The following is a 14025-nucleotide window of genomic DNA, read 5'->3' as shown; positions in this document are numbered from 1 at the left end:
ATTGTCTTTGTTCCTCTGCCAGACTAAGTCTGGACACCATGGCCATGGATAGCGATGGCGAGGATAATGAAGAAGGGGGGCAGAGCGGCCTCTTCCAGTCCACTCAGCAGAAGATGGAAAGCTACGCAGGTTGCCCACTGGAGGAGACAGACGGTCCCCAGCAGAGTGTCTTCAGTCCTACAGTTAAGGTACATTGTGATGAAGTACAGGTGCACATCCTGGCGGGGGTCTCAAACACACGGCCCGCGGGCCAAATGTGGCCCGCAGGACACTAGTTTGAGGCCCCCTCCTTGATATGAAAGTTTAATGTTAGTGCGGCCCGCGCAAGTTTGATATGGATGCTGTATGGTATCATGTACCCAGAAAAAATTATTACGTTTGATTCATGTTCATGTTAAAGGTTAAATAACTGTTAATAGTTATCCTCCCTATCCGTGTGGAAGTGGTAAATTTTTGGCTATTTAAGTTTAAAGGAAATAACTTGAAGGCTACCGTTTAGGTCGCTAGCTCTCTTGTTTGCGAGTTAGCATGTGTCTCAAGACCCTGCAGTTGTGCAATATGTTGTAAATATAAGTATAAGTGAGTATAAATGTGACTATAGTCGTGTTTTGTCATGTCTACAGGGCTCTAATAATGCTTTGTTCATTTTAATCTGAAAAAAAATTGTCTACCCACCAACTATATGTGCTTTCTTAAGTTTTTATTATTTGCCCTTTTATTATTATTATTATATTTATTTATTACTGATTGATTTTCTTTATTCTTGATTTGTTTATTTATTTTTCATCTTATTTTGTGTAGAAAAATAAAAAGTAAGATATTTGAGAACAGTGGAATGTTTTATCAGAGTTTTTATTGTACAAAATTGGAACCAAAGCGAAGAAAAAAAATAGTTTTTAATAAATGCGTTTTTTTTTTTTTTTTTTTTTAAAACCTGATGCGGCCCAGTCTCACCCAGACCTGAGCTCCAGTGGCCCCCAAGTAAAATTGAGTTTGAGACCCCTGCTGTAGAGGTTTTACTGTATTTCATTCAATAATATTTTGGGATTTTCCTCATGAGCAATGTGTATAAATTATTGCAAACTCCGCAGTATAAGTCGCACCCACTTCATTTAAACGTACAGTACATACAGTATGTAATACGCACAGGACTATAAGCCGCACATCATCAAATGGAACGATTCTTTTAGGACCAGGTGGCTGTTTATTTGGCAGGAGCCAATCGTAATCTTGTCAACCCATTGGAAATTGCAGGTGGTCATTACTGAATTTAACAGTCCGACTCACAGCATCATCCTACAAAGAACACTAAACTCATCACTCAACAACTTAACACCGTCAGGTAGACGTTACAGGTTAATGAAATCAAGAACAAACAGACTTAAAAATAGTTTTTACTTTACCGAAGTAACTACCCTCAATGCCTTAAGGCAGGGGTGGGCAAACTACGGGGGCCACATCCGGCCCGCCAAGTGTTTGAATACGCCCCGCCCAATCTTTCCAAAGTATTTCATTTAAACTCAACATACAACCTGGCATCATGGCCTGAGCCAACCTTTTGATGGTTTTATCAATTTCGTTTTTTGACATGGTCTGTTGTTTACAAAGTGCTCCTGAAAAAAGGGACACAAGCACATAATAATAATAATTATTATTATTATTATTAGATTAGATTATTAGATTATTATTAGATTATTAATAGATTATTAGATTATTATAATTATTATTAGAACTATTATGATTATTATAATTATTATATTAATGCAAATTATTATATTGATTATATATAATATTATTGTTATATTTGCATATTTTACATAATAATAATATAATAATTATTATTGTAATTTTATTGTAATTATTATAATATTTATTATTTTTAAAATATTTAAATATAAATATAAAATAATAAATAATAATAGCAGATTGCATGACAATTTTACAGATACAATAATACCAGGTGGACTGTTACGTGTAAAATATATAGTCTGCCCCCCCCCCCCCCCCGGAAATTTTGTCATATCAATGCGGCCCACGAGTCAAAAAGTTTGCCCACCCCTGCCTTAAGGAATAATTCTTAACATTGTGCTATAGCATTTTTATTTAATTTTATGCGTGACTGTTTTTTATTTTTATTTTTATTTTTATTTTTATTTTTATTTTTATTTTTATTTTTATTTTTATTTTTATTTTTATTTTTATTTTTATTTTTATTTTTATTTTTATTTTTATTTTTATTTTTATTTTTATTTTTATTTTTATTTTAAATTTAAATTTAAATTTTATTTAATTTTAGTTAATTTTATTAAATTTTAGTTAATTTTAGTTAATTTTATTAAATTTTAGTTAATTTTAGTTAATTTTAGTTAATTTTAGTTAATTTTTTATCTTATTTATTTATTCTTAATGCAGTTGATATATGAAGGATGCATTGACTGTTGGGCAATTTTTCAATGTCGTTGTACTTGTTACAATAACAATGAAGGACTATTCAATATTCACCCATGCTACCTAAGAAATATACAAACAAGAACCAATACAAGTGTATAATAAAAAAAAAGAAAAGTATTTCAACATGTTCCTATATTACATTGCGTCTGACCAAAGCATTTAGTTGGATGACAAGCAGCGTAAAAATGGATGGATGGTGCTGCAATGCTGCTTTTGTCCACCGGAGGAGCCCAGAGGGACGCTGACGTCATTGCAGGACCCCGGCAGACACCAATAAATGTCTTGCTCAGAACAAATACTTGTTTTTCTAATATTACTACAATACTAAAGTATATTAATATTATTAATACCATATTAGAATGTAGTCAGAAATGCTGGATAAGACGCAGAGCTCAAGTTTAAGAAAAATGTAGCGGCTTAAACACCGGAAATGAAGGTCTGCATCTCACCACCTCACAGCGTATTGTGAGAGCCCGTTAGTGAAAGCCACTTAAGTGACCAAATAAGGTTCCGGTCCGTCTAATGTGTTAATGGATGAAATAAATAAGTTGCTGTGTGTATATTAGACTTGGAGCTCATGGGGAAACTGTTCTTGATGGAATCCAAACATCTAAACTCGTTGTGTGTTTGCAACATGGTGACAACCTGGATAATATATGAATATGTTTATATTATTTCAGGCTGCAGGATTTCCCGGCAAGCAAGTGTACTCCCGCTCGGAGATCCTCGCCACGGACGAATGTTCACGTGCAGCGCACATTTCCCACATCGTACGCACGTCCAAGCAGGCTGCGAGGGCAGCGGGAGGTGGGCTTGTTTTTTCACATGTGGGCGGTATGAGTTTGATACGTGTTTGACTCCAGAAATAAGTAACCTCTAACCTCCTCTCTTGTGTAGCAGAGGAGTTTGACCCTGAGGAACACCTGCACTCCACTGAGGGCCAGAGTCACATGTAAGTCCACCTCATCATCAGTGAAGTGGGCTTGACCTCCATCTGGTCAGACCTAATCATGCATGAAAGGAAGTCTCTCGTGATTTACATATGCCCGCAAGGTATGCTAGGTAGTCCAGCAACAACATACACATGAACAATAAAAGATTGGATAAGATTGGATATCAAGAGTATGCTTCCTTTCTCTTTTCCACATAGAGAGAAAGAGTACCAGTGCCCGCAAGGTATGCTAGGTAGTCCAGCAGCAACATGAACATTCATTCATTCGTTTTCTACCGCTTTTCCTCACGAGGGTCGCGGGGGTGCTGGAGCCTATCCCAGCTGTCACCCTGGGCTGGTGGCCAGCCAATCACAGGGCACATATAGACAAACAACCATTCACACTCACATTCATACCTATGGACAATTTGGAGTCACCAATTGACCTAGCATGTTTTTGGAATGTGGGAGGAAACCGGAGTACCCGGAGAAAACCCACACATGCACGGGGAGAACATGCAAACTCCACACAGAGATGGCCGAGGGTGGAATTGAACCCGGGTATCCGAGCTGTGAGGTCTGCGCGCTAACCACTAGACCACCGTGCCGCCCAACATTAACATGAACAATAAAAGACTGGATGAGATTGGATATCAAGAGAATGCTTCCTTTCTCTTTTCCACATAGAGAGAAAGAGTACCAGAAGCTACCCAGCATGCCTTGCGTGCCCGCAAGGTATGCTAGGTAGTCCAGCAGCAACATGAACATGAACAATAAAAGACTGGATGAGATTGGATATCAAGAGTATGCTTCCTTTCTCTTTTCCACATAGAGAGAAAGAGTACCAGAAGCTACCCAGCATGCCTTGCGTCAAGGTTATATGGGTGGGTTTTGTTACATGTAGATATTTATTTGTTACATTATTATTACATTATGTTGCATTTATGTGTTTATTGTGAAGGAAAGTCGCATTTTTATACTCGTTTCATTTTAATTTTTCTTCCAGCTGCTTATTAATAATTTAGGATCAAACTTTAAAGCTAAAATAAACCTTACAATGTAATGAATTGATGGATAACCTGTATGCCTAACATATTTAGTCCCAAGAAATTGAAACTAAATTGTACAATTTGATGGTAATTTGATGGTGCACTTCCTGTACCGTCTCTGCACGCCCTTATGGTCTCATCTCCTCCCACATTCCCAAAGCAGCGGGGAACAGAGGGGCTTTCCCCATTCCTTGCTGACATTTCTGCTCCGTGTCATAATCTGCAACCTTCTCCTCCTACCCCGCTCTCTCCCACCTCCTTAGATGGTGTGTTTGTGTACGGTATACCTGCACAGTATGTGCGCTGTGTTTGTCAGGTTGTGTAGATGCATCAGTTCCTTCCTGCCCCACCCCCCCCACCCCCCCACCCACCTTCCTGCATATCAACTCAGCTTCAGTGTCTTGTTTGTCTCAGGCTGATGGTACAAAAAGTTCTGCAGGAGCTAAAGTTGTACCACGGGTAAGTCAAGTAAACAGTGTGCTGCTAAAAACGACACCCCTCACATGCAAGGAGCAGTGTGTGACCAAGCACTGTGTGCCGCCATGTCACTGTGTGTGTGTGTGTGTAAGTGTGTGTTTTTGCAGACCGTAGACGCCAAATTACTTTGCTCTTAGAAAGGAACGCTGCATCAGTTACTCACACCTCACAGTTGTTGTTATATGAACTCACTCTGCATTCTACACGGTTTGTGTTTATTATTTTTAGCATTGTTGCATGACATCACGACTAATGGACAAGCCCATAAAAAGGCCTGGTTTGGACTTTGCAAGTCAGGGCCATTCAGGGCCATTCAACAGTTAGTCTATAGCAGTGATTTTCAACCACTAGTGTACCTTCAGAAACCGTCAGGTGTGCCGTGAGGAATTATCCAATTTCACTTTTTATAATGAACATTTATTAATCATCATTTGCAAATACAGTAAACCTCGGATATATCGGATTCTATTGTTCCAACTGGTTTTGTCCGATATAAGCGAAATCCGTTATATGTGCATACCGGAAAATGTCCGTTTTACGCATATATCGGATTTATATCCGGTATATGCGTAAATGGGATTTTATCCGTTATAAAAAGGCACTTCCTTGACTATGTTTCCAATGTACCTGGACTGGGCAATGAAAAGAGACGTAAGGTAATGAGAATTGAACTTTATTGGACTCTGAGCATAACAAATTGTTAATTAAGCTAGGCCCTGTTACGCCCTACGTTAGGCAGGCCTACGTTATTTCCAATAGTGAGGTTAAGATCTCATTCACTGCTGTGCTAGTATTATTGACGTCACTCACTTTTATATTTGTCCTAAATCTGGAGCCAGGAGAAAGACACCATGCGGCCATCCGATATATGCGAGGGAAATTGGAACGGGACTGGAGATTTTGTCCGAAATAGGCAAAATCCGTTATAAAAAATCCGATATATGCAATTAATTTTTATTGGAAATGCATTACAGAAAAATTGGTTCTTTTTTATCTGTCCGTTGTGAGCGAATTTCCGATATATCCGAGTCCAATATATCCGAGGTTATATAGCCATTATGTCAATAGTATACATGGACCCAAATATTCCAATTGCATTTGGTTTATTCCTCAAATGGAAAGAATTGAACGGAGATGGAATATTCCTTTCCCCAATCCGATTGAGGTATCTTGTAACGCGCAAACGGAAAGTTGTCAGGGTGCGTTCTTCTTCGTGGTGTTTTTCTTCTTCTGTTGTTTATTGGCGGTTGGCAAGCAGCTTTCGTGTGCATTACCGCCATCTGTGGAACAGAATCTAAACCCTTCTATACTTTATTCACAAGTGCAGTTTTATTAAAAAAGAAAATATATATCTATATAAAACATGTCCTGAGTTTAATTATAAAATATTAGCAAGATTGAATTTGATCTTTTCCTGTTTAAATTGATCCCGGGTGCGTTCTTTTAGCGCATGCTCAGATATGACGTAACACGCAGATCCAGACGTTCTTCACTTTTAAAAATGGAGGCCAGCAATCGGCACTGGACTAAGCAAAGTTTGTTTTTGATTCAAACTAAATTCCAAGACTGGACAGACGAAAAACTGGCAATACGGAGTTATTCCAACAAGTGAAAGAAAAACTCGGGCAAGTCGGTATCACGTGATGTTGATGTTTACGTTTTACTGGGCATGCCCTATTGACTATTCTGGTTGATTTTCACGGCGCATGTAGACAAGAGATTGGAATATTCCTTTCCATGGATACCATTGTTTCCCGAAAGGTGATTGGGAAAGAGAAAAAGTGGTGATGTAAAAACGTGGCTACTGTGGAGTGTCTGTGGTGTAAAGACTGGCAGAGCAATGTAATATTGGTCCGTGTGGCAACACCTACCTTGTTCCTCCCATAGACTTATTGATGCACGTGTGAGGTCGTGGTGACATTTTGGAACATTTTTGGTTAGTGGTGTGCCACAAGATTTTTACAATGTAAAAAAACGTGCCGTGGCTCAAGAAAGGTTGAAAAACACTGGTCTATAGCACCAAGTAACGTTAGCTTTTTTCCACAAATTAAAGAGAATGTAATTGATAAGTGATCTATGTTACGCCATCATGACTGAACACTCTTTTTCCAGCATGCTTTGTCAACAAGTGTGTACGGTTTTGAGACAGTGAAAGCTGAATTTGTCGTCCACAGGGCCAAGCAGAGGACCCACAAAACCCATGATAAGGAAAATGTCACATGGTACGAGTTCCTCTCTAAAGAGTAAGTTCACTTCTTATTGTTCTTCATTTAATCTTTTGTGAGGATATGACGCTCGATGCTCTCCAACTTGCTCTTTGTTCCCTTGTTGGTATTAGTTTTCATATACGATAGGTATTACATGTATTCATTCTTTTTCTATACCACTTATTCTATTCAGCGTCCCGGGTGGGCTGGAGCCTATCCCAGCTGACAATATAGCCTCCAGTTAACCATGAATGACATGAAATCAATGTAATTATATTTTATGATACAGTTGATCCTTGGTTAGCATCATGAATCCACACCGGAAGGTCCGACTCTAACCAAAACATTCTCTAACCAAATGTATTTTTCTCATAAAAAGAAAAAATATAAGTCCATCCGTGCCAGAAAGCCAAAAATGCTAACAGAAAACATGTTTTTATAGTTTTACAATTATAGTTTTACATGCAAAAAACAATTCAATATACATATCAATACAAATACAGTCAATGATGAATGGAAAGGATCAATCTGGGGTGTCCAAAGTGCGGCCTGGTGATGGTGATGGTAGTACTGATATTATATTAGGATTGCAATATTGTTAATACAGTTTGTTTTTTCCCCCTTCAATGGACTGGAATTGGTCTAATAGAAATGAGGAGGAGGATGATCGAACTGAGAAGGTGGAAAAGGGTACCAAGGTGAAGAGGACTCTCAGCTCGTTGAGGAACCGGATGACTGGATCCTTCAATAAAGATAAGGTAAGCGCATTCATTGGACAAGAAAAGCTGAGGGTGCGTTCACACTTGTCATTTTTGGCGTGGTTAAAGGGAAGGCCGTTTGCTCTGCTAGTACGGTCTGGCTAGATCGGCTAGTACGGTCTGTTTAGTCAAGTTGAGAAGAGCGATATGGAAAAGTCACTAATTTGAAAAACACAATGTTGAGACTTGTGATTATTGGCTGAATATAGCAGTAAGTTGGCAACACTGATCCCTCCTGCTACGTCTTCTTATTCTCTTCTTAAAGAGACATGAGACATGAACACACGTCTTTCTTGTTTTATGTGCCTTCTAAAGATTTGGACTGATCACAGAACATTGTGTTCCATGGCTATAAAAACATGGAACCTTTTTCCTTTCTTAGTCATCAGCAGTAAAACACGGGTAAGCTTCAGGAAAATATCAGTTCCCGACTAAAAAATAGACAAGCAGCTTTTTGTGAAAAGATACATTTCAAGCATAAATTTCTGCTTTGGGACAGATGAAATATGGAAATAACAACTTATTTACAAATATAACACCATGAACTATTTCTTGTTTTCACATTTGCGTGTGCATATGCTAACTCATTCCATCACAGCCATTTTCTAAAGCCATCCTTCTCGGTACCGGCCATCTTTGATGATTTTGACTGATTTTTCAAGGTGTATAGAACATTGTGTCTTAGGGCTATATAAACATGGTATATACTGTATATAGCAGAAGAAGATTAGACTTTCATCAGAAAAAAGTTTTACCTTTTGTTTCTACCTTTTTACCATTCATTACCATAGTTATCAGCAATAAAACATAGGTACGTTTGAGCACAATTCTCAGGAAAATCCCCTAAATATTATTAAATGAAATACAGTAAAGTCTCATTATATCGATATCGGTTATAACGAATTACTACTTATTACGATACTATTTTCATTTCCTGGCAAATTTCTAGTCTTTTATGATATAATTAGTTCCGTTAGTACGATACCCGGTTATTATGATAATCCGGTTACTACGATGCCCTTTTCATCTCCCGCCAGCCAATTTGGTCTGCTTATATCGATACAAAAGCAGCTTAAATCAATCTTTGCTTAAGGATTTCAATACCAAAAAAGAACACGGCGAACGGCTGCTTCCAGTCAACTTTATTTTTCACACTTCCACCACCAGAGCGCAGCACACACACCGATTCCCGCACGTCCTGGTTCACAGGTCATGCTCAACCCGTCCCACATAGCTGGCCAAACACATGCCTGCAACATAATATAAACAAACATTGATTGCACTGTTGAAAGTGTAACTAAATGCTGTTGCTGTACTGTATTTTTTACAGCAGTAATTATTGTTTAATAAATAATGCTGGTCCTGTGTCTTTGGTTTGTGTGCAAAATATCATTTTTTTACCCGGAATGATTTATTTCCTGGGCTGCACGGTGATCGAGTGGTTAGCACCACTTTCAATTCCACCCTCAGCCATCTCTGTGTGGAGTTTGCATGTTCTCCCCGTGCACGCGTGGGTTTTCTCCGGGTACTCCGGTTTCCTCCCACATTCCAAAAACATGCTAGGTTAATTAGCCACTCCAAATTGTCCATAGGTATGAATGTGAGTGTGAATGGTTGTTTGTCTATATGTGCCCTGTGATTGGCTGGCCACCAGTCCAGTGTGTATTGAATTTACTGCCAAGTGCCTAAAAGGAATAAAGCCAAATCCTTTTTGTAGGATCATACTGAATTCCATTTTTTCCCTTTGCTTATTTGCATCATGTTGAATTGCATCATATCGCAAGAAATATATATCATATCGGATTGCATTGATTTAAACTAAATGATTATCGCATTGTATCGTCTCGCATTATATCGCATCATGAAGAGGGTGAATTGTATCGCATCGTATCACCAGAAAATTCCATGCATCGTTAAAGTATGGTATCGCTGGCAGTGTATCGAATCGTCCTCAGTGCTGTTCATGTCTCACATAAGGATTCTAAAAAAGTGCACTTTTCCGTTAAGAAGCAGGTTTATGATGCCACCTACTGTATGGAGTTGGAATGACAAGCTACAGCCCCACTCAGCCCCCTTATAATGTGTTCATGAGCACTGCTCTCTTAGTGCTATGGATGACAAAACTACAGTAAACCTCGGATATATCAGACTCGGATATATCGGAAATTCGCTCACAACGGACAGATAAAAAAGAACCGATTTTTCTGTAATGCATTTCCAATAAAAATTCATTGCATATATTGGATTTTTTTATCACGGATTTCGCCTATTTCGGACAAAATCTCCAGTCCCGTTCCAATGCATTTCCATAAAATTTCCCTCACATATATCGGATGGCCGCATCGTGGCGCTCCGATTCGCCGAATCGTGACAGGTCGCTATACGACGTCATTTGCAGCGTTTGCAGCGTTGCCTGCGCGTCCAGGTACATTGGAAACATAGTCAAGGAAGTGCCTTTTTATAATGGATAAAATCCGATTTACGCATATACCGGATATAAATCCGATATATGCGTAAAATGGACATTTTCCGATATACGCATATAACAGATTTCGCTTATATCGGACAAAACCAGTGGAAACAATTGAATCCGATATATCCGAGGTTTACTGTATTATAGCTGACAGGAAGTAGTGGTCTTTTTGCTGCACCTGGCTCATGGCCCCCGGGCCGGACTTTGAACACCCTTGTTCTCATGTAAACAGTGAACCGTTGGCACACATGTTGCTGCACCTGTAATCTCCTTACACAAACCCTGTCCCACATCCTGCTTGCTGACACACTTCTAACAGCACCACTAACCTCCCTCCATGTTTGCTTCCAATGTGTGCCCCCGCAGGGTAAGACCCGAGACAAAGAGCAGCAACAAAGGGGCAAAGAGAAGGAGAGGGAGGCCGAGGAGACGCAGGGCAGCCACAGCAGTGGCCATCTTTTAGCACCGGGCACTTTTTCCAGCCGGGCCACCTGCTCGCTCTGTGGCAAGACTCTGCAGAAAAAGCACAGCCTGCAATGCATGAGTGAGTAACACCTCAAGACGCACCCGCTCACATGCAAACCTTTGGCTTTGGCCAAGCACCCCCCCCCCCCCTCGCTTCCACACCGGCTCACTCACCAAGACTCGCAGGCTGGCCACAACATTAGGTACACCACACAATGAACTGACATACAATACAGGAGCTTATAACTTTGCAAACATCGAGAATATGTATACTTTCTGTATTTATAAATAGGACTACCTAAGTACTGTATTAAGTAGTGTTGGCCCTTCCTGATTTCTTAGTTGTTTGCACGTTTGTCACACATAAATGGTTCAGATCATCAAACAAATATATATTAGTCCTCCATTGATTGATATTTGGTTTCGGTTTCCTCCCACATTCCAAAAAAAACAAAACATGCTAGGTTAATTGGCGACTCCAAATTGTCCATAGGTATGAATGTGAGTGTGAATGGTTGTTTGTCTATATGAAGAGCTTGCAACCAAAAGGCGCTAAATCCATTTTGACTGATTTCGAGAAAATCAATGATTTTTAACTACGCACATATCAATCTATTTGGTCATCAAGTCTATATTGCAAATGAAAGAGCTATCAATATAGGTCGTAAAAATGCATGCTATAAAAATCCTGCACACACCGTGTATTTTATATAGTTGAAGTTGAAGTCACCTTTAACTTCTTCAATGGCATTGTTGTAAAAGAATGTAAGGTGCTTTAATGTGCTATGCTAATAAAATAATTACAACACAGAAGCCATTCTCAACATACAATACAAAATAATTATTATTAATTAAATTAATGAAAATGTTATTAAAAGCAGTGCTCATATTTGACTGCACCATGAAGGTGACAGTGACAAAAATCATCTCATTACAAACTCTTTACATTGTATGTTTTTTAGTACAAGTAAAATAATGTTTCTCATGAAAGTTGGAGGTGTCAAGGTAGAGACATGCCTTTTATGGCGTAAAAAAAACTTCCATGTTACAGAATACTGTAAAAACACAATTTGTGTTCTCCTGAATTGCATAACATACTGTAACTATCATACGTGTACTTAATGTACACAAACAAAACAGGATGCGCACTGATACTGGCTTTCTGTATGTGCAGTGCCAATTGTATTCTTCTCTCTGATTGGTCAGATTATCAATAGATGGGAAACTTGGGCCAATCAGAATAAAGAATAAAGAAATGGAAATAGCGCCTTTTGGTTGAAAGCATAAATTTCATATCACTTTTTTTCATATTTTTTATTATTTCAAGACCAAAATATGTGATTTGGATACACATGACAGAGGTCTATTAAACTCATGAAAAACATGCAACTTAGTGAAAATTGGATTTAGCACCTTTTGGTTGCAAGCTCTTCATATGTGCCCTGTGATTGGCTGGCCACCAGTCCAGGGTGTACCCCGCCTCTTGCCCGAAGACAGCTGGGATAGGCTCCAGCACCCCCCGTGAAAAAGCGGTAGAAAATGAATGAATGATTAATATTTACATTAGTCAACTCAAAATGCAGTTTTTAAATGAAACCCTACATGGCCCTGTGAGAAAAGTTTAAACATCAGACAACAAATAACGAAACAGAACTTTTTGAAACTGAAAAACACACCCTGAATATAGGTAAATAAAAGATGTGCGATATAGAATACGAATGATAAAACATTGACTATTAAAGAGTATGTGAGCGTCCTTCCTTTTTTACTTCCCAGTCGGTGTAGTGGGCAGTCTGAACGGTTGCATGTGAAAAGCTACTTCAACCATCCAAAGCTTCGTCTCAGATTGACTCTGACTACTCTGACAAATACTTTGGAAGCTACAGACGGGCCGGACTCACACGCTTGGTGGGCCAGATGTGGCCCCCGGGCCATAGTTTGCCCACCGCTAGGCTAATGTGAGGTGTTTATAGAGGCTCATTCTTGAAAACATCTTGCCGGTATCAATGAGGCGTATTTATTATCGATGAAAAAGTTCCATCTGCTTACCATAATTACATGGTTAGCATGTTAACATGGTAATGTTATGCTAACAGCTAGCATAAAACTAAAACTGGTACGTGTTTGTATACAGTATACATCTGCTACCACTCAAAAACAAATGATAAAGCAAACACTAACTTCAAACCCCCAAAAAACTCAACTACATTTTATGAAACAATGTAGCGGCTGTCAAAACATACAACATGTCAAGTTACGATTACATACATGACTTGGAACCCCTTCAAAATAGTACAGCACAGACATATGACATGAATGGTGTGGTAGTCTTGGACTAAATGGTGACCATGGGCGCTGAATATATATTTGTATATATCTTTATTTCACTTGAAAATGCTGTATAATAGTCTTATATTAGAAAATAATAATAATAATAACCACATGTGGATTAACAGTGTATCTTTGTGTATCTTACGGAAATGCAAATTACGTTACGACGTTAAAATGCTGTAACACACTCTCTAAAACAGGGGTGGGCAAATTTTGGACTTGTGGGCTGCATTAAGTTAACAAAATTGTGCGGGGGGCCAGAACATATATTTACCACACACGATTTTACGCTTATATTTCTAACAGTCCGCCTTGAATTATTAGTCCATTTTTTTTTCTGAATAAGACAGGGGTCTCAAACTCAATTTACCTGGGGGCCACTGGAGCTCGGGTATGGGCAAGGCTGGGCCGCATTAGGTTTTCCAAAAAAAAACACAAAAAAACGCATTTATTAAAAACTGAAAAATATACAAACTTTTTCAGTGCTTTGGTTCAGATTTTCTACAATAAAAGCTCTGATAAAACATTCCACTGTTCTCAAATATCTTAATTTTTATTTTTCTGCACAAAATAAGATGAAAAATAAACAAACAAATCAAGAATAAAGAAAATCAATCAGTAATAAATAAATATAATAATAATAATAAAAAATTGAGAAACCACATATAGTTGGTGGGTAGACAAATGATTTTTTTCAGATTAAAATGAACAAAGCATTATTAGAGCCCTGTAGACATGACAAAACACGACTATAGTCACATTTATACTCTTATTTACAACATATTGCGCAACTGCAGGGTCTTGAGACACATGCTAACTCGCAAACTAGAGAGCTAGTGACCTAAATGATAGCCTTCAAGTTATTTTCTTTAAACTTAAATAG

General features: G+C 38.5%; 1 protein-coding gene across 1 annotated transcript in view; it reads left to right on the top strand.

The window, feature by feature from the left end:
* arhgef18b (rho/rac guanine nucleotide exchange factor (GEF) 18b) overlaps positions 1-14025 on the top strand; it is a 79605-nt gene that overhangs the window by 13127 nt on the left and 52453 nt on the right. Inside the window, exons 4-10 of the mRNA XM_058072732.2 lie at positions 23-188; positions 3132-3258; positions 3349-3403; positions 4846-4890; positions 7083-7151; positions 7765-7873; positions 10713-10890. Coding sequence (XP_057928715.2) covers positions 23-188; positions 3132-3258; positions 3349-3403; positions 4846-4890; positions 7083-7151; positions 7765-7873; positions 10713-10890 — 749 coding nt within the window. The remainder of the gene's footprint in view (positions 1-22; positions 189-3131; positions 3259-3348; positions 3404-4845; positions 4891-7082; positions 7152-7764; positions 7874-10712; positions 10891-14025) is intronic.

Source organism: Doryrhamphus excisus, linkage group LG4, assembly GCF_037039965.1.
Source record: "Doryrhamphus excisus strain RoL-2023G ecotype Guam linkage group LG4, RoL_Dexc_Guam_v1.1, whole genome shotgun sequence".
Classification (NCBI taxonomy): domain Eukaryota; kingdom Metazoa; phylum Chordata; class Actinopteri; order Syngnathiformes; family Syngnathidae; genus Doryrhamphus; species Doryrhamphus excisus.
This window is presented reverse-complemented; position numbering and strand designations above follow the sequence as displayed.